Raw genomic sequence first — 21,341 nt, 5'->3', positions numbered from 1 at the left:
TAAAAGTTCCCAATAACAATTCAAATGTAATAATATAACAGAATAGAATTATCCTCCACATGTTTTCCAATGATAAAATAGACTCATAAGTAATAAAGAAATCAAAGGTGAGCTTGGAGTGTTCAGGTTGTAAAATTAGCCCTATAGACTGCACATCACAAACTCCATCTTATAAATGGAATTATATCAATGTGATATATATGAATGATTTCAGAACACTGAAAGACTTATCAACGAATGTTTTCTTAGAGTAGGAGACGAATCAGAGTTGACTTAAGGAGAAATGAAAATAATTTCATTGAATGAGCTGTGGATGGAGGATAATTATTCTGTTTCTATTCCTCACTGGGTCTTTCAGTCGATTATTCTGTTCTTTTATGAAACTCCTTGGTTCTTATAGAGTATACGATGATTTCTTACAAGATCCAGAGGAATTGATGTGTTCTTGAGCATAGAGGCGATGATTCAGAAGTCAGTAGTCACTATCAAAGATCTTGATGTGAAGGGGCATCTGCACAATGAACGATCCCTCCATTAAAGGAGACGGTATCCCTTGAACAGAACATGAAGTTGAAGCAAGGATCAGAAGGTATAAGATTAGATATCCAAAAATAATATATTAATTATTAAGAATGGAAACGATGGTCCAGTATAACCAAATCTTTAATTTTAATAATATCAGTATTAAAATTAATAAAGTTTGTCTGTCTCTCTGACTGTGGAGGACACATTTTGACGAACGTGTGTTGCTAAAGCTCAGCATCTCAAATTAAATAAGAAAATAGGAGCAATGGTGCGTCAACATAAAAAAAAGGTCTTGAACAAAAATTAAAGAAATAAAAATCCAAATTTATTTTATACATCATATTTTATATTCATGTATACACACAACCTAGTATTTCATAGACACAAATGGCTCAATTATAGACTTTGTATTGAAATTTGTGGGATTAATTAAAGTACCCTAGAATTTGAACTTGTTAGAGCACCTTCGACTGCTCTACTTCCCTTCTTTCTTGTTTGGGTAGAACATTGATTAATTAATAGTATGTGGACTGTAATATTTTCTATAGATAAGTTCTATTCTTTTAATGTTCCTCCAATCACAACCCAGTGCTGTCATACATAAATATATATATATATATATCCTACCCTACAATACCCTCACTCGTTTACGAGTGAACATACTCTCAAGGTTGATCAACTCCTTAGTTATCAACAGCAGGTAATATTAACTTTACTATTTGAATTCCTTAGTTCAACACTTCTTACTAATCCATCAGAACCAGGAAAGTTACAAGCTACTAATCCTAGGGGCCAGTCCCTTTGCCCTTGGATGTCATCGACCATGACTCCATTAAATTTCTTATCTTGGTCTTTATTAGGTTTTAATTGTAAATTCAATACAAATTCCTCCATCCAGCAATTTCTAAAATGTTTTAGCAAAATAGTTAGTTTTTTTCACTGTGATAATGGCGACAAATTATTTTCAATTAGCCGATCTGACATGTTAAATCTTGTTATAAGAGCAATATCTTGCACGTTAGAAGATAGTGTTGAAATAGGTACACTATTTATCAAAGATTCGACTTCAATTAAAGCAGTCGACAACTGCTATGGAGAAAAACGAGCCCTAACAAATTTGTTGATTAAGGATGTTCTTACTGACTTTGATGAGACTTTTCCAACTCCCACCTTGGTTAGGACCTCTTAGCAGGATGAATTGCCTTTCTAGGAACCCTTGATTTTCTTGTGGGATGATTTAATATAGGACCCCTATAGTGTACGGAAGTATGAGCAAATGGCCTTGCAAATTCAGCTCTTGCTTTTGGTAAATTACCCATAATTTGTGCTTGAAGTCTACGAAGATCTTTTACATCCAATACAATTTCTGAGATACGAAGAAACCAATCTTTTACAGCCGATGATCCAATAATGTCGACGTATTGAGGCATTTACTATATTGGGACCCACATGAATCAATCGATTGTGTTCGTTTTCAATAAGTAAATTTGATATTTGCGATTCATTTGGGAGTAGAATCGGGTGCATTACTTCTCTGTATAAACAATCCATATTTCTAAGACAGCCTCAACACGAAGTCATTGATCGTTTGAATGAATAAATGGATCAAAATTAATTCATTTATCATTTGATGAAAGCACCTCCTGAGTTTTTAATTTTTGAAATAATTTTCCCCAATATTTAACTTGTTCATGACAAAACAAAACAAATTTTCCTTCTCTAAGTTCATCTATACTTTACATTTTTTACTGATGTTAGATAAGACTGAAATCGAATCATTCAGGACACTGCTCTATGTAGCTTCGTCCAATATGATAAAAAATATATATAAGTCGGTATGTTCCTCTATAATCATCTTCAATAATAGTATGATGAAATACATTCATTTCTTCCGATTTCCTTGTCTTCATAGTTGTCTTCTGTTGGATGGATTACTTTTAGGCCTTTTTTTTTTTTTTTTTTTTTTTTTTTTTTTTTTTTTTTTTTTGTAAATACAACCAAGTGGGCCCATTTTTCTATAAATTTGAAAGAATAAAACCAGATGCCGACATCCATCTGCTAGCCATATCTGCTGGATTATCAACTCCAGAGACGTGGTTCCAACATAATGTCAGAATGATTTCCTCAATCATTTGTACTCTGTTGGTCACATACATCTTCCATCTGGCTGACTCAGATTGCAGCCAGTGCCAGACAATAGTAGAGTCAGTTCAAGCATAAACTTTATCCGCCTTATATGAAATTAATGGTAAAAAGTGATCAATAATTTTGGCTGACAAAACTGCTGCTTCAAGTTCGAACCTAGGAATTATAACTTCCCTGGCAGGTCTTGTACGACTAGCAATAAAGTACACATAAACTTCTCAGTTCACTCCACACACTCTAAGATATGCAATAGAACCATAACCTTTATTTGACGCATCACAAAAGATGCAAATATCAAGTTTAGTGTTTTTATCTATGTATGTAATCACACTTCTGGGTATACTAAACATTTTAAGTTTTATGAAATCGTCTTTCTAAGATATCCATTTTTATTATATCTCTACAGGAATTTCTACATCCCAATCATAATTTCATTTCCATAGATATTGCCAAAATTTATTATGACAATAAATTTAGGCTACTTTAAGTACAATTGATGGCACACCCAAATAGTTAACAAGAATAATTTGTTGATAGAAATTGACGATAATTTTTCGATTAATGTAAATTTAATTCAAACTTAATTTTGAGAAAATTCATTCTAGCTTTCTTTTGTTTTGACGGGTCAAATAATGAATGTGACTCTATATGAGATTTGGCAGCAAGCGAATGTAGCTAAGTCCCAGCATATCATAATAAAAAATAAAAAAAGGGAATACATATCTACATTTTTAAAGATAAGTTCATCGACGCTTAATAACTCCAACCAATATAGGGTACTACCTAAAGTACACTAAAATTGAAAGACTCGGACTTTACTGGATTTGTTACCATGTCGAAGGAATATTGGTTTTTATCGTGATTTTTTTTATCCAAGTCTGTTTAGGAGTCATGGTTCAAGGCTGCTATGTACCTTCAACCTATTTCGAAGAGTTAAAGAAAATTGTATATGAATTTAAATAGGAAATATCCAATCGCCTTTGAAAATTGCCAGTAAGTTCTTGAAAATCCTGCCCTTTCATCAAAGCTAAATTGTTACTTTTATCGGAAACTATTATAAATCTTAAAACAGAAGAAAAGCCCTGGTATGATTCGCTTAATATACATTCTGAAGCCAAAAAAAAGGATTAAAACATTTTTTTTAATGGAAAATACTTCCGAGAAAAATATCATATTTCCTTCACAGAAATCATTATCTTCTATTTATGCATACGGTTGAACGTATGGACGTCTGTGAAGGTCATTTTGGCCACAAAAAAAAAAGAGCAACAATCGTTATTGTACTCATAAGCTTTCCTAGTATTTACCACATTAGTTGAATAAGCTTTAATCACCAATATCAACTACTAAGGTACGGTTAAAATCGTTGAATAATATTTTATTTTATTTAAAAGCCCCATTCATATTAGGATAAACATTCAGAATATTTTTTAAATTGAAATCATTTGTTTTTGTGAATTACTCTTGTTTTATATTCTACATTTTTTTAAGTTTTGGTTAGGATGAAATCACAAACAAATATTTTTTAGCATTAAAGATAACGTCATGTTAAATTTTTTGTCTCATCTGTCATCATCATTAGTCAGTAGTATTTTTGAACACATGTCTTTCATTCGAGGATCACATAGCATATGCATAAATGTAATAAAGATAAAAAAAGATTGTTAAAACTTGATGTAATTGTTCAATCATTTAGTTAAATAGAAGTTTTATTTGTGACATTAATGACTAGAAATTTCTACTAACGTGTCATTTTTAACGTAGCTTAGAAATACACGTGTCATCTACACGGATTCCGTGTAAAAACTGATCCCCCAACCCCGAACCGTATACAACTGTATGCATTTCAAAATTAGGATCAAAAGTGTATCTATCTCAGCACTACATATCGAGGCATCTAGAACTGCCCACCATTTCAGTTCATCACGAGCATCTTCCGAAGTAGAAATACATTTAAAACGAGAAGCATTGTGTAATCCTTCATTTTCACTACGTATAATTACTCATTATTGTTTGAGACTTTATGAAAGTGATTTAATTAAGTAATAAATTAATCAAAAGTATTCTCGACTGAAAGTGGTTCTTCCAAAGATGAGTTGGACAATTCAAGAAGTTAACTTCAAGAATCTACTCTTTTTAAGAAATAAAAAATGTATGAACTCCTTCTCGCTAGTATTACTTGAATTACAATTTGGATTTAAATCCATTAAAACTAATCCATCTACTATTCAATGTTACTATTACAAGGTTAAGCAAAAAAGAAAATGTTGTTTTTTTCTTCTGAAAGAGTTTGTAGATGAGTAAAAAATAGTGATTTCCATACTACGCATACAATTCAATTCTTTAGGAAGAGGAAGTGCATCAGGAAAGTGATGATGATGATTAAAACAGCTCTTACAATATTTCATAATAAACTGATAACACCATTTTTGAACCTAAGATTGAGAGTGAGATTAATGATTATCATTTATCACATGGAAGAGACTATGAAAATTATTCTTAGCAAGCCCCGTTTTTTTGAACAGGTTAATTTATAAATTATAATAATAACAATCTTACAATTTCCAAATACTGCAATATTGCAATTAGCGCCCTTAAGCAATAAAAAACCCAAGTGAGAGTAATTCACACCCCCGGCGGATAATATATGTTTTTTTAGTTTGATCGTGCCCTATTGAGTTGGCTTTTGTTTTCAAGTTCTCTAAAGATTTATTATCATGTTATGCACTCATTTTGGCATTTAGTTCGTTGATAGCCTCATATAGTCCCATGATCGGGTGTAGGGACTGCCGAAAATCCCCGAGGATCTTAATGTATACGACATAATATGAGGTAGAATCAATTTTCAGTTAATTTTTCAATTCGTACAATGAACTAAATCCTTGGAGATGACTTTGTCAATGCAATACTTGGCTTCCACCAAGAGATTGAGTAGAGTAGAGCCGTGCGTTAGGATGGGAAATCTTTGTCATCGCCAGTTCTACTGTCGAGGTTTTAAGAGGAAAGTTCTTGCCTGCACTCTTCCCTTTAATAGTCCAATACACCTTCTTCGTCAGTTCTTTGACAACCGGCAGATCAGGCAACCTAGTTGATTGTTGATGAAAACACAAAGGATCAAAAGTTGGATACGGGAAAAGATTAGCCAGTTGGGAAGGAAGGCAATTAAGAAAAGGAAAATCTCTCTGGTTAATAATAACAAAAAGAGCGTTAGTCTTCCATGTCTCTAGAATTCCATGATAAATCTAACTAACTCGAAGATAAAGCTATAAAATCGACTAGAAAATTGTAGATACTCACAGACTAGTAACTGTGAATTATAGTTTAAGAAAAATGATTTGAATTTAATATTGTAAAAATAAATCTGGCATGGCTTACTAGGCCCATTCATCAAGCTGTGTATTATTTGTGGGCAACTTCTTATATATATGATTTCATAATGTTTTGGAGCTTAACTAAATTAATTACCTTGGATTGGGGTTCACGATGAAAATCTAAATGTAAGTGTAAATTATATACAATACTATCGTGTATTTTAATGAAATGACTTATAAATCGAAACCCGTTTTTACCTGATGTATAAATACAATACTTTTACTAATCTATCTTTTATTGATTTACCTTTTTGTATATGTACACGTATGTGTTAAAACGGTGTCTTTTAGAGCTCAAGAGAATATAGTCACCTTTAATCTTAATTCCTTGTTTAGTGTCTCCTTTATCCCCACTGCCACCTCATCTAGAGGACGAATCTTAATAGTAATATTATTCTAGTTAAGTTCATTTTAATAAACCACTAATACATTCCCCAAAAATAGAGAAAATAAACTAAGTTTGTCACATAATGTCAATTTACGGAAAGAAAGAACTTGCAGGAGGCGTGGGCGGAAGTATATAAGTTTCTTGAGGATTCCCATTCATTACTTAAATGATAGCAATCAAATTCATGTCATTTATATTTAATGTAGATAAATTCTGAATATTTCCCCCAGGCTAAAAAAAATTAAATCCATTACTTCGTTCAATTGCATAATTTACTGGAAAATAATGGTGGCTAAAATATAGTTTATTTAGTCTATTTTTTTTCTATCTGTTGCTTCGTTTAATTGGACCATTCACTGGAAAATAAGTCATCTCAAGATAGCCTTCAAAATTACGAATGGGGTGTAATGGATCAAATATAAGTAATTGGGACTTCAAATAATTTATTTATCTAATATCTTGTAAGGTTTCCATTTAATATGTTCCTGAGGCGTACATCAATTTCAACCCGGCATTAGCACCTTTAATCTTTATTACTGCACAAATATGAAAGCACTTTGTCGTAATTTTTATCCTTTTTTTTGCAATTTCGAATATATGAATATCTTCCCAAACAGTCTAGGCTATTAATGATAGATGTTGAAAGAAAAAAGAGATATTAAAAATTAAGACAAAGTAGTTTCATATTGTGCTGTAATAAAGATTGAAGGTCCTAATGTCGGGTTAAGATTTATGTACTTCGGATAAACAAATTGAAAAAAACTTTATGAAATACTAGATAAATACATCCATTAACATCTATTATACCTTTCATGTGATCCATCACAACATATTTGGGATTTTGAAGGCTATCTTGAGATGACTTATTTTCCAGTGAATGGTCCAATTAAACGAAGCAACAGATAGAAAAAAAATTAGACTAAATAAACTATATTTTAGCCACCATCAAAGATAATAATTATAATTAAACCCATAATCAAGAAATAAGGTGCAGTAAGAAATCTTTGGAAAAAATAGTCAAAAAGCTACCTCTTATGGACAATAAGAAAATGAACGCCATTCATATTTTTTCCCCGTTCATCATTCATTCCCCCCCCCAATATTTTCCCCTTACTAATGCTATTTCAAGCGTAGAATTTTTTCTATTCCTCGACAACTAATAACTCTGGGCAATGTAGGGTACTACCGCTAATATAAATATGATATGATAATTATTGATAACAGCCCCTTCAGTAATAACTTTGTCACTCTCTATATATTCTCTATGGAAAAATTAGTTATAAGTAGGAAACTAGGGTAAACACTATTTCAAAATCATCAATATTTTTTAATCTACTTGTCATGTAGCTAGAACTTTCACAATTGATGTACTTAATTCTAACACAAAAATATTTGAAGTTAGGGGCCTTTTTTGAAAACTGACAACTCAGGCTAATACAAGCCCCCAAAGTTGAATTAGTATAAATGAAACTAAGTTGGTGTATTGTTTTTATTAAACTAATAATTAAATAATAATGCATAAAAAATATAATATGATTGATAAAATTACTTAGACATATTATGTGAACAACAAGTGTTTGCTAGGCTTCATATAGGCCACAAAATTCAAAATTGTTATGGATGAACCTCCTACAAATTGAGGATTTGGAAGCCTCATAACAAAATCTAAAACAATAATTGTTTCTCATATTACTAAAAAAAAGAGGCATTTTATATAATTTATTATGTTATTAAAAAAAATTAATCATCGTAAAATCGAATGTTTATTGTATTATTCTATGTTTACTATAAATTGAATTTACTAATACAGTGTAATTAAAAATATTATAAATCTTTGAAAAAAAGGTAAAAATAGTAAAAACCCTTTTCACATTTATGGTACAATTATCTTGAATGCAATATAGGTGAAATATGATTTTATTTCAAAACAAAGTAACTTTAGAATGAATAGTAAATTAGTATGTTTCATATTACCAAGGGACCATATTACTCCTATAGGTTGAGCGCCGTGATTAAACTTAAATATTCAAAAAGAAAATCTTCCAAAAATATTATAATGCATTCGTTAAAATATTTTCTTGGAAAGGAATAGTAAGCTTATGATTATATTAAATAAATTAGATTGATTAAGGAATAAAAGTCTTTTTATGACTAACTGTTTAAGCAATGAATTTCCATTTATTTTATTTGGGTTTGAAAGACAAATGTTGAAAAAACACGCAACCACTCATACTCAAGTCAATATTAAAAAGCGAAGGGGAAGTCAAACGTCAGTCGTACACGCGTTATAGTATAGCTTTGTATCTATATTAACCTTGGGTTTGACGAAAGTTTTCAACAATTCTTGATATCCTCAGCATCTACTTGCGGGGAAACAAGTATTCTCGTAGTCAAATAAATGTTGACCTTTTAATCGTCATTTCTTCAGTTGATTTTAGCTTTAGTCCTGGTGTAAACACGGCGTTACCTTGATATAACAAAAATACCCTATTCATTTTTTTCATCAGCTGTCGATGCCTTGGTCTGACTTGATATGTCATAATTTATTCTTTTTGATAAATAAACGAAGTAAATTCTTATTGATCAGTCGTAGATTTCTTTATATTGGCCATTTTATTATTTATACGAATAATTTTTGCCTATCATATATAAATATCAATGTCTAGCTACGCTCATAATAAAATATTGCGATGCAATATATAATACAGTATTGGATACAATAATGTGTAGAATTTTAATATTATGAATATATATGTGTTTAATTTATTAGAAAAATTATTGAGAAATAATGACAATTATAGTCTGGTAGTAATTTATAGATAAATAGCAGTTGGTATGATTGATATGTTTGGATGAACCAGGAAACACTAAAAAGAATATTGAACGTCTTCCTTTTTCTTTTCATTTTTGTTTTACAAGAGTGCAAACAAGGAATAAATCATTCATTTGTTATATGTTCATTCCAAATGATTATTCTAGTTTTTGTATACTTAGACACTTATTGGCATAGAGTGTGTCATTCTAGGTACGTTAATTATATATAAAATATATGATATATCTATCACAAAAATGTATAATGTTTTCACAGGAATCATTAAATGAATTCATTAACAATTTCATCTAATAAATTGATATTTTGCATTTATTATTTTCGACAGAATAATTTGCTGTTGTCCAGATTTTAGGACTGGTTATCATAAGAAAAAAAATCATCAAAATCATGGTGAGGAAGAAATTGTTGAAGAAAACCATCATCTCTATAAGTTTCCAAAAGATCTTGAACTTATTAAAATGTGGATCCGTTCGATCAGAAGAAAAAAAACTAGGACCCAAATGAATATTCAAGAATCTATAGCAAGCTTTTATTCAAGAAAGAACGGATACAAATTCAACTCGGCAAAAAAATTATTGTACACTTAATAGATTAAATCAAATCTGATGCTGTTCCAAAAGTATTTTCGGATAATTCCATAAACTTGAGATAACAAACTTTTCCTGAAAGGACAACAACTTTATTTACATTTACTAAAAGGTTATACTTTAGAAAAGGTTTATTAACATTTCAAAGTAGTTTAAAGTGCATTGTTATTTTTTCAGATTTGAGCAAGATAGACTTCGTCTTAATTATCAAATTGAACGTTTATTTCAAGATGATGAGATAAAAATTTAACGGATATAAAAAGACCATGGATAATCGTGTTATCCAGAAGGCATTAATGTAATATATAATGAAGAATTCGTCACGTTTTTTGCCCTTTCATCACAAGATCTTGTTCCTCATATTTTGTTTGGTTTAAAAGTGAATAATGACCTTTCCTTCTCAATTTCTTCAAAAAGACTTCCTATACCTATTGCCGAAGTAAATCATTAAAGAGTCAGAGGCGTTATTCAGATATCAATAACATTTCAGCATATTGGAAGAAGCAGTACATAATCAAGACTTTAATTCGAAAAATAATATTAGCTTTATTATAGAATAATTATAGTGCAAAAGATACTCTCCCTGATTTTTTTTGGAATTTCTAAACTTTGGCACAAGCCCAGATTTATATAATCAAATTAGAGAATCTGGAATTATTTGCTTGACATCTGAATAAGAAGAATAACAAGTGAAAGTTCAAGGAGGAGTGCCAGTATCGACAATTGATTATTTAAAATCTAGAGTTAAATTATTGGATGAAAATAATTAATAATGATAATAATTGACGAAGTCTATTCCTGAAAGAGAGTTGAATTTAGTAGTAGTAATTTTTTTGGATGTGATAACAATGGAAAATATTATAAAACCATACTTTGTTTTATGATTATGAGTGTACTTGTGAAATACAGTGACATGGTAGCTATGGTACTAATCAAAAATATTAAATCTTCCATTATAAAACAATATTATATGAAATTTCTTGGAATAGTTAACAAAGTTGCCCTAGAACCTGCTGCAACCATTACGAATGTGCATGCCTCAAACAGAAAATTCTATGTGGATGACCTAGGAAATTGAATTTTTCCAACATATATACTAAATTCTTTTTCCCTCTTCCGAAAGAAAAATATTTATCTTTTTCGATTCGGCACATATCTTCAAAAAAATTATAACAACTTTACTAGGAGACGAAAATTATAATGTTCATCTTTTGAAAATGAGGTTGGTATTCTTGAAGCCGAATTTGAGCATGTGAGCCAAATCTACTACATGAAGGTAGACCAGAGATTGAAATTAGCTCACAAACTTAATTATAAAGTAATTGCTCCTCAATTAATTGAAAAATGTAATATTAATCTTTCTTTAATGTTTTTTCACGTGTCCACTCTGAATGCACTCAACCATTATGTTTTAAATGATCAATTCAGAAGCTCGAAAGAAACAGCATAAGTTATGGATATTCTTGAGCGCTTTTGGAATTGCATAAATGTGAACTCTAATACTATGTACGTCCAGGAGAGAGATGATTCATTAAAACTAATTTCTGTAAATGAGTGGGAACAAATTGATTTCTTGATTAAGTTTGGAGAACGGATTAAAACATGGGAGACACTCTCAAAGAATCTTGGAGGTGGTTTATCTTCCATGACATTTCCTGCTGCCTATCAAATATCCATAGGATTAGCCTATTTAGTCATTTATTTACTAGATAAAAATAAAGTTAAGTTTATTTTTCTACATAAAATTAATTCAGACCCAAAAGGTATTTTGGGTGGTATAGAATTTTGCTCTTGGAAATTACTATATCAGTTGTAGACAGGTATTTTAGACTGAAAAAAAAAAATCGTGTTATCTTACTTTTAATATCAATATTAGCAATTGCATCAATTTTAATGAATACAAAAGTATCTAATTATTCAGGTGAAGAAGATGTTTCTACATTTATCAGCATTATATCTTCCAATTCTGCAATGGAATTAGATTCACTTAAAGGTTTGGAGACGTTCATTTATTTTGTATGTAGTTGTTACCCATTCTATTTCCAAACCCTTAAATCTGAAGTGTTGTACCAAGTTCTTATCTTCGGATGTAGATATTACTTTCTCAATGGATGAATTGGGAAAATATTAAAAATTAGACTCCTTTGTTAATGAATTAATAGAGGGGGTCTAAAAAAGCCTAGTGATGTAATCTATCTTCCTGTAAGACATCTTTGTGAACTGTTGCATGTTTTTCAAACAAAGAAAGTCGAAATTTTATTTTATCTATGGCTACTCCAAAAAGTGTTTTTGTAAAAGGCACGGTAAGATTTCCTAATCAAACTACAGTATGATTTGAAAAATCATCATGAAGTAATACTCATCTTCTCAGCAGCACTTCTTTTAATCAAATTGCATCAAAAATGTTTAATATGTTTGCAAAAAAAATTGTATCTGGAGAAAACAGCCATCATCATGTAAATAAAAAAAAAGGAAAAGTCCTTCCAAAAATTCTTCTAAGAGTAAAAAAAAATGCAAAGCTCAAATATGATTGAATAGCTCCTTTTTTTCTTCAATGTCATTTGTATATTTGTACATATTATATTTGTTTCATTATAAAAATTAAGCTCAATTAAAATTATGTGTTAAGTTTTCGATAATAAAAAAAAAAAAATTTATAATGGTTTAAAAAGGGTAATTATGACTTATGAGTTTTTACTATTTCAATTCACTGCATTGACTTTATTAATATGATAAATGTTACATTGTTAATTTTTATACATTAAGACCTCAAAAATAAAATAGGTTTTTTGGCAAAAGTTGGCGAATGAAGTAATTTTTTCACAGGATGTAAATATTACTAACAAAAGTTATGAAATATCTGAAAATTTGTTGTCATTTGGAATAATATATTTTACTTAAAAAAAAATAAGGGACTAAAGTTTAACTATGCTCTCACTTCAACATCAATAACTGGATCTACTCATATTTATTAGTAATGTTACATCCATTTGCACTCTAGTAAAATGAGCTCGCGTCAAAAGAAAATACGGGTCCATATTCCCAGTTCAGTGTTCCCTGGGCTGACTACCGAATGATCTAGGGCCTTCTTTCTGGTAATAGTTAACTTCGTATAAACCAAGGTTAATAGAAATACCGTACAAAAAAATGTATTTCTATTAACCTTGGTATAAATCATATTCGTATAAGGACAATTCGTTAAAAAAAAATCGTATAAATTTATGAGGAAACGGAGCATATACTTTATGAATTGCCATTTTATACCCCGAATTTTGGGGTTGTGTTCGAGTACTGCCGGATCCCAAAACGGGATGCAACCTACTGTCAATACTTGAAAAAAAAGTACTAAGAGCCCCTAACAACCTCATATTTGTACCCCAAAGATATAGGAGGAACATATATCAGATTATAATTTTAAGCCAATAAGAATTCAAAAACACCACGAAACATTCGGGGTAAAATTGGGGGGGGTTAAGGGACTAGTAATTGTTTAATTAAGTATCGACAGTGGGTCGCATCCCAATTTGGGGACACAGTAGTACTCAAAAACACACTCAACATAAGGTGATCTTAGTAGTTAATTAAGTATTGCCAGTACCCGAAGGATATGCACCGTTTCCTCACAAATTTAAACAAAATGGTTTTATACAAAATTGTTTTTATACGAAGTTACCGTACACACATATTTTGGTTTCTTTTCATAAGAAAGGTTGCGTGATAAAAAAAAAAGGTAACAACGCGTAAATTGGAGAAAAATAGAAAATAAATGAACGGCTAAATGAATACCGTTCAAATATTTTTTCCGTTAATCGTTTAGATGCTTAAAAATGTATGATTCTAGTAGATGATGACATATTAAATATTTTTTAATATACATAACACAATGAGTTGTGGCTGACTTACAGAACAAAAATGTTCTTTTGGTAGTGAATATAAATATGCATTTGACGTAAAATGCCATTTTCAGAAAGTTTTAGAATTAACATTTAAGAATGGTTTTTTATAAAATTTTCCTTATTTTTTTTAGAAACGATTTGGAAACCTTCTTTTCGGTTTTTCCTAGCGTTAAGAATAATTATATTTTCATGCACAATTCCTTCAAGATAACTATGTAATTTCGTTTTTTAATATACCATAAAATAATATGTATAATTATTGATAAAAAATCTAATTTAACCATAAGTTCACAAAGGATATTACAATATATTTTTGGACACTAAATTGGTCTGTTCTTTTATAATTGTATGGAAAAATATATTATAAAAATGCTATACCGAACAAAAAGTCGATTAATATAACCGAACCATAGTTAGAGAATTATGTCTCTTTAACTTCATAAAATAAATTTAAAATGAATAAAATTTTGATGTTGAGCGTTTTATGCATTGATTTTTTAAATTGATTTTCATAATATACTACAATATAAATCGCATAATTTTGATAAAATCACAAATGTTGTCACATAAAAGACAAAAGCGATATAAAAATACAATTATATATATTTTTACAAGTAAAACATGAAAAAAATTGTCTTGATAAGTAATCAAAAGTAATGAAGAAGAGAAATAAAAAGAGAGAAAAAAGTCTTATAGAATGCTCTCACGAAATTTTTGATAAACAGAAGTGCTGGTCTGTTAAAGTAGTCACAAGATTACTTTTCTAGGGTTTAATTTAAACCAAGGTGGAGAATAATAAATTAATCGAGACAGAATCAACAAATCTATGTCTTGTTAGTTGAAGAAACAATAAGTTGAATACTAATGCATATAAAAATAAATTTCAAATATAACATCCGTGATATGTTCATCGACTTTGATCATCACTCGTCTCAACGAGTGCTTTGAGGGGTTCATAGTGTTTTTTCCCCGTTTTCCTTCTTCGTACATGCATCACACCATGTGATTCGTCCATCATTTTTAGAATTTGAGATTGGTCCGAAGCATCCATTGGGGTTACAGAAATGTCTCGTACAGCTCTAAATTTACCTACAATGAAGGGAAATAAAACAAAGATTTCTTGGGAAAAATGAACATATAGGAAATACATACCGCAATTGTTGAGATGTTCATTCTCTAAACGAAAAAAGTTCCATACAAATCTTCTAAAGACTTCCAGAGGCGCAAGGATTGAAGTAAGTAGATCACCGTGAACATATCCCATCTCTGTTAGAGATAAAGAAATGGCCCAACCAAATCTCAGAACGAAGTCTTCAACTATTCCAAAATAATAGTAAATTTTCCTAGAATAAACTACCTCTTCACGAAGATACCTATTCTCCCCTGCATTTGAGTCGAAAAGGCCCCAATCCATCTTAATATCCCAGGTATATGCATATAGAGAACTACAAACAGAGCTAACGATCCACATATAAAAAAATGGTCCATTTGAATCGTCAGATATAGAGTTTAAAGTTGAAAATGTAACAACAAAAAATGTAGTCGAATATTTTCCAGCATTGACTAAATGAGGAAATGCTTCTTTTGTGTCTCTATAACGTCGAAGACACTGAGCGAATCGAAACCATGCAGGAAGACAAGACAATATTGATCTAATCCAATAAGTGGAGTCCACACATCTGAATTTATCTGTGGCGACCTGCCATTTCCCTATTAATTAAAAATCCGAATTAATTTAAAAGTCCACAAAAAAATGGCAAGAATATTTCTTTATCTCTTTCAAAGTAAAATAATGTGAATTTATACAACAAATAACCCTATGACCTTCCATACGCAAATTTAATATTTTTTGATAATCTGTCAGATAATTTATCAGTTTTTGAAACATGGGATATGTGCATATATTTTGATAATGGATATTTGTTGAAAATGGTCAGTGGTCATATATTGTTTGTTTCAATCTGTACAGTATATTTTGGCAAGTAAGAAATAATCATGGTTTTTTTTCGTTTGATTTGTTAGTATTTCTCCCTCATGGACTCGTCTATGATCTTTTACCTTAACATTAATCTTTGTTTAAAAGGGATCTATATATTTAGTTCCCTTATATAAAATATCATTTAGGTTTTGTTGTCATTTGACAAAACCCATTTTAGCGAGAAGGATTCGTCAACTTTGATCAAATTGATGATAATTTAAGTGTATTTTTATCTGATAAAAATCAACAATAATTCAAGAATAACTTTCCTCTTCATCCTTCATATTCAAATTTATTTTATGTACAAGTGGCGTCGTTAGTCCCTTTTTTAGCTTCCCTAAAAATTTCTGGAGATTTGTAAAATATATATATATATATATAATACCTGTTTATATACGTAATTATATGGCGATGTTGACAATTTTTGGGACTAAGCCATCCCCCTCCCCGCAAATGATGAAAGCTTGTAACACTCACAGAATATATGTACATATAAATTACAAATTGTCTTTTGGGGAGGGGACATAAAAATAATGGATTTTACCGTCAATCGTGGCATTGGGACTCGAGTAGAAGCAAATGAGATAATGAAGATCCGTTATAGCAGGAGCTAATGAATTAAGTTGATCAGCAATCCAGAAATCAGCAAAACCAACATAAAAGAAGGGAGCAGTAGCTATTCTTCCCAAAACTCGAAGTAACCAAAATCGCGCCTGATATCTAAACGTTTTAGTCGGATTAAGCAAAAAGGCACCCATAAGGACAACGAGGGCTAAAGGACTGACATAAGCAGGTATTGATAAATAGGAGGAATATAAAAACATCAAAACACTTAATGTCCAAATAACACCGAATATTGCTGCAACCTCCATGAGATGTTGTTCAGATAAATGATTTCGGGGATCCAATTCAAATATCAAAACGTGATTCACTCCAGATGATCTAAATTGATATTGAATCACAATAGAGAAAAATATAAATCATATATGTGTAATGTGTCGTTACCTCCATCCGTAAACATTGACTCCCATCAGAAATATAAAAAGTATGACAAGAAGTGGACCTCGATATAAACGAAAAACAATTCTCCAATCATTTCGACCTTGTTCAGATTGATAATCCTTGGATATACCTGATATTATGACAGTAATGAGTAATACAATAAAAGCACCAGAGAAGAGGCCAACCTGAGATTAATATTTATAAATTTTCGTTATAATTATGATAACTATTAATACTAGTTTACTTTAAACGTTGTCCATGGAGAGTGATGATCCCCTAAAGGAGGAACGCGAAGCCTTTTCATGGCCTTTTGTCTATCTCCATCTTCCAAGTCATTCGTTACTTTACTTTCGGTGTCTTGAATGAGTTTGTCAATGTCTTTATTAATGTAAAAATTGGCCACATCCACATTTTCGATCCTCCAATTAGCACCAGCATGCGTTGATAGCATTTTGTCATGCTTTTTAAGAATTTTGCGAAAGCCTGGTATTTATTCATACAAAAAAAAAAAAAAATTTAAATTTTTTATCTTTTAACTCGTCAAAAATGCAAATTAATTATTTTATTTACTCAACATTTACCTGTATAATTCAAATTTTGATAGTTTTGTAATAGAACTAAGCTTAGATAATACTCTGAGAAGGCCAATTTCAAGTCCTGTAATTTCCTTGCAGGTACTTTGTTTCCATTAAGGCCTCCATCCCGACTAGGAAGAAGACGAGATTTTTTCCGACCTCCAAAGGAAAAAAACTTTGATTCTTTGTGAAAGGTCTCTTGAGCTGCGGATAATTCACTACAGAGAGTTGCATATTTACGTGTTGCTTCTGCTAATTTCTCAGAGTAGAAGGTATTGATTTTGGCAAGCTCTGTAATAATTAAATAAAAAAAGCTATTGCTTTATAATTATATATAATTTTTACAATTTTCTATAGTCAATGAATAACTTTAGAACCATGACAAAGATATAATAATAAACACTTTTTATTTTTGTCTTAACTACTCCAAGTTAGTTTGACTCACCAAATTTTAACAACACATTCATACATATGTCTGCTATTTTTTTAATTTAAGTAAAGGTTATACCAGTCATTAGTTTTTTCCCCTAACAAACTAGAGTTGAATGCGAATCGTCGATGTCACAACTGTACTCGTAGTCAGGAACGTTTGAATGAGTTGAAAAATATCTTCACGCTGTTTAATTATTAAATTTCAAAGTATTATAGTACATTAAGATATAAATAAGATTTATACTATAGATTACTGATCAATATTATGGATCGGAGAAATTTCCTAACAAAAAAAAACTATTCATGGGACGGTTTTGGCTAAAAAAACATACTTGGTGTCGAGTGTAATTAATTAAAATAGTAAATAAGAATGAACAAGGTAAAGAGATTAATTTAAAACATGGTGCAATTGTCCCCTTTGTACATAGAGATAACAGAAGACTCTATTCTTAATTCATTCAAAAATTCAGTTGCAGGAAAAATTAACATGTAACTGCATTATTACAGAAATAATGCTCATAAAAAAACTACTTTTACCCCCTAAAACAGTTTTAATTTAATATTTCGAAGAAAAGTTGACAAAAATGATTAATTTTTGTCACAATAATCTACAGTATGTTACAATTGTCACGTAAATTTTATAGGTGTAGTTTTTGTCATGTTAGAGAAAAGGGGACTTTTGAAATCATCTTCAGTCTCCCCAACCAAAATTTTGCGTTATTTATTTGCTTTAAAAATGTTACATGCATGTATTTAACACAAGAGTGCAAGGATATAATCAACTCATAACTTTTTTTTCAGGTGGTATGAAAACATTTGAGTAGTAAATTTTTTTTTCATGATACTTTGAGTAATTTAAATTAAAATTTATTATAAATTAGATTTTACAAAATATGCCAAATCTTTAAAGAGATGAAAGACAGTATTTTTAAGTGCATCCTTTCTTTGCAATTTATTATTAATCCTGATAAAATGCAAGATATAATCATCCAATGTTTATATTATATATGTATTATAAATAAGTATTAACTCTTATAACTATAGGTGGAAACATACAGACAGACCGTTGATAATGATGATTAAACGATTTGGTCATGAAAGGTCAAAGGCCAGAACAGTCTCACAACGGGCATTTTGCGTATATCATTTTTAGAATTCCATTAAATAACGGATACTAAAAATCCATATGGCAGGATTTTTACTATTAACTTTATTTTTGATCTATAAGGGACTAGAAAAGTTGGATTATCGGATCAAAATATCTTATATTTGTAATAGTTACATTTCTTATCTCCACTATGTAAATAAGAATTTATATTTACGTAATAACATTTTTTAATAAATATTAGTCTGTGCTGAAAGAGATTCATTCTCCATCCTTCGATAAAGGTGCCTGAAAAGTGATAATAAAATTCGTAGGCACCTCAGTGTCTGTGATATTTTATGGAGACTAACGTTGTAGAATATTTAATGATTATCCTTCAAAAATAATACAACAGGCAGATAATATTAACAAGGGTATTATTTGTTAAATCAATAGTGCCCACGGTATTAACTCACATATATAAAATTTATATTGTATTTTTTTTCAGCGATCAATTTTTCTGCTTCTTTTCCCTTTATCAGTGTTTTGAATGTAGATTGGTTAACTTGTAATTATTTTTTGTTAAGTTGTGAACAATTCCCAACAATAGGGACGGTTTGATCTACATGATTAGCCACTACGGCTCTCTTTATTTATTCCAAACCTGACAGGATCTCAAATTTTATACACTCCACTACGACTCTCTCTCTCTATCCATTCCAAGCCTGACAAGATCTCAAATTTTATACACTAAGTGGAATTTCCGGCAAAAAATTCAAATTACTCCGTGACTTCATTTTCTTGTAATATAAACTTTACTTTGAGCTTGGATTTTTCACATTTTATAAGTTTCACAAATAAAGCGCCTTTCATCTGTGGACAAGTCGTTCTAGAAGTTAATCAGCCCTTATTATTGAATAATAATTTTAGAGTTGGGAAGCATTTACTAACTGCTAGCAACTGAAGGCTTTTTTTATTCATTTTGGAGGAGAGGTTGCGATGTTGATTAAGTTATCTCTAATGGGCCTAACTATAGCTAGACAACTACTTTAGTTCATGCCGATTTTACGGACTAACATTAATACATATAATAAATCGAGACGATAAAGAGATGACATTCTGATAGTCAATAAAGATTTATTTCTTATTATTTGACAGAACCCATTTCAACATCCAAATTCACCATTAGCCTTAATTTGAATGTAAATAGAGTTTTAAATACCTCATAAAGTTTGGTTGTTCAGGCCCACAAGATAGCCGACATCAGATGTAAATGTGATAAAGATAATACGTTAGATAATTAGTTATTTTCATATTTTATAAATTAATGAAAGTACTTAAAGAATAACATTTTAATATACTATATTTATGTTAAGTAAACATAATCTTTTTTTAACTACATGATAATGTATGAATATTTATTATTGTAATATGAATATTGTATATGATACATTTTAGATATAATATATGAACACGATATTTTTGTTGTCAAATCACTATAAAGAGTATCTGCTAGTGTACTGTAGGATATAGAAGATATTTGAAATTTGAACTAGGGGTTTGCATATTAAATATATTTTCTAGATACATATATTAAATTTTGACATCCAAGATGCCTAACAGAGGCGAGGGAGGCACTTCCGCAAACTCCGATTATGTTGTAGAAGTATTTTAAGGGTTTAAAAAATGTTTCCTTATTCTAAGCTAAGAGTTATGTAAAGTTATAACTTATTAATGACCGTTGGGACAGTCACATTCATTCTCAGCCAGTGACCAATCGTTGTCAGTTTTAGTATGACTGTTGACGATTCAACTTACAACTCAAAGAAATCCAAAGAACTTATCGAATAACCAAATGAGGTAATAATATTTATAAATAACCTAGGGAGTAAAACTAGATTCGAAAAATCCTTAGAATAAACAGAGTGACTTTATTTTCATTGGAAATATAGAAAAATGTCAGCAAATATGTACAAGGTTCTCCGGAATTAAAGTATCATAACTTCAACATCATTTAATTTGAGGGTAAATTGTGTATAGACATTTTGTTACACAAATAAAAAATAGTACGACAGCATTTTGTCAGAGAAATTATTACGGTGTAGGCTTGATTTGCAAAGTAGGTTATGGTCAAGAACAAAGTAAATGCAATTTCCAGGCTTCGTAATGACTCCCTATGCCTTAATGCCAAAAATTCCGGAAGACATTTTGCGTAGGGTAGAGAGTGATCAAATGAGTGTACTTTAGTTCTCGCTTCATAACTATTCAGTTTTAAAAATTATAAAACTTTTTTTAGAATACTTAAATATACTTAAACTATGAACTATCAAACGGTCCAAGTTTCATCAAATTGATATAATTTATTGTACATTTTTGGGGCAATATATACTTCAAAAACTATGAACAGAGTTTCGGGAACTCAAAGAAAAAATAACAAGACCTTTTTAATCCATCATTATTCATTATCCACATTTTAACATAACTAATTCTATTTCAACCAATCAACATTCATAATACTAAAAAGG

The 21,341-nt window shown here is 30.2% G+C and overlaps 2 protein-coding genes and 1 long non-coding RNA gene across 6 annotated transcripts in view; 1 reads left to right on the top strand and 2 right to left on the bottom strand.

Annotated features, from left to right (window-relative positions):
- mRpS7 (mitochondrial ribosomal protein S7) overlaps positions 1-21,341 on the top strand; it is an 88,207-nt gene that overhangs the window by 8,311 nt on the left and 58,555 nt on the right. The gene's annotated exons all lie outside the window — the stretch shown is intronic.
- LOC121119729 (solute carrier family 53 member 1) overlaps positions 13,943-21,341 on the bottom strand; it is a 35,046-nt gene continuing 27,647 nt past the window's right edge. For 3 of the 4 annotated variants that reach the window (XM_040714489.2, XM_071889332.1, XM_040714490.2), the window contains 6 exons: positions 17,307-17,591; positions 16,970-17,208; positions 16,729-16,910; positions 16,268-16,665; positions 14,898-15,455; positions 13,943-14,834 (listed from right to left, as the gene is read on the bottom strand). In XM_040714489.2, coding sequence (XP_040570423.1) covers positions 14,653-14,834; positions 14,898-15,455; positions 16,268-16,665; positions 16,729-16,910; positions 16,970-17,208; positions 17,307-17,591 — 1,844 coding nt within the window. In that variant the 3' untranslated portion in view covers positions 13,943-14,652. The remainder of the gene's footprint in view (positions 14,835-14,897; positions 15,456-16,267; positions 16,666-16,728; positions 16,911-16,969; positions 17,209-17,306; positions 17,592-21,341) is intronic. The other variant, XR_011780713.1, reaches the window with a different exon arrangement.
- Positions 15,930-16,261, bottom strand: LOC121119730 (uncharacterized). Its single transcript, XR_005864829.1, has 2 exons — positions 16,109-16,261; positions 15,930-16,060 (listed from the first exon to the last, which is right to left on the bottom strand). It is a non-coding gene; the product is annotated as an uncharacterized lncRNA (long non-coding RNA).

This window comes from Lepeophtheirus salmonis, chromosome 6 (assembly GCF_016086655.4).
Source record: "Lepeophtheirus salmonis chromosome 6, UVic_Lsal_1.4, whole genome shotgun sequence".
Taxonomy (NCBI): Eukaryota; Metazoa; Arthropoda; class Copepoda; order Siphonostomatoida; family Caligidae; genus Lepeophtheirus; species Lepeophtheirus salmonis.
This window is presented reverse-complemented; position numbering and strand designations above follow the sequence as displayed.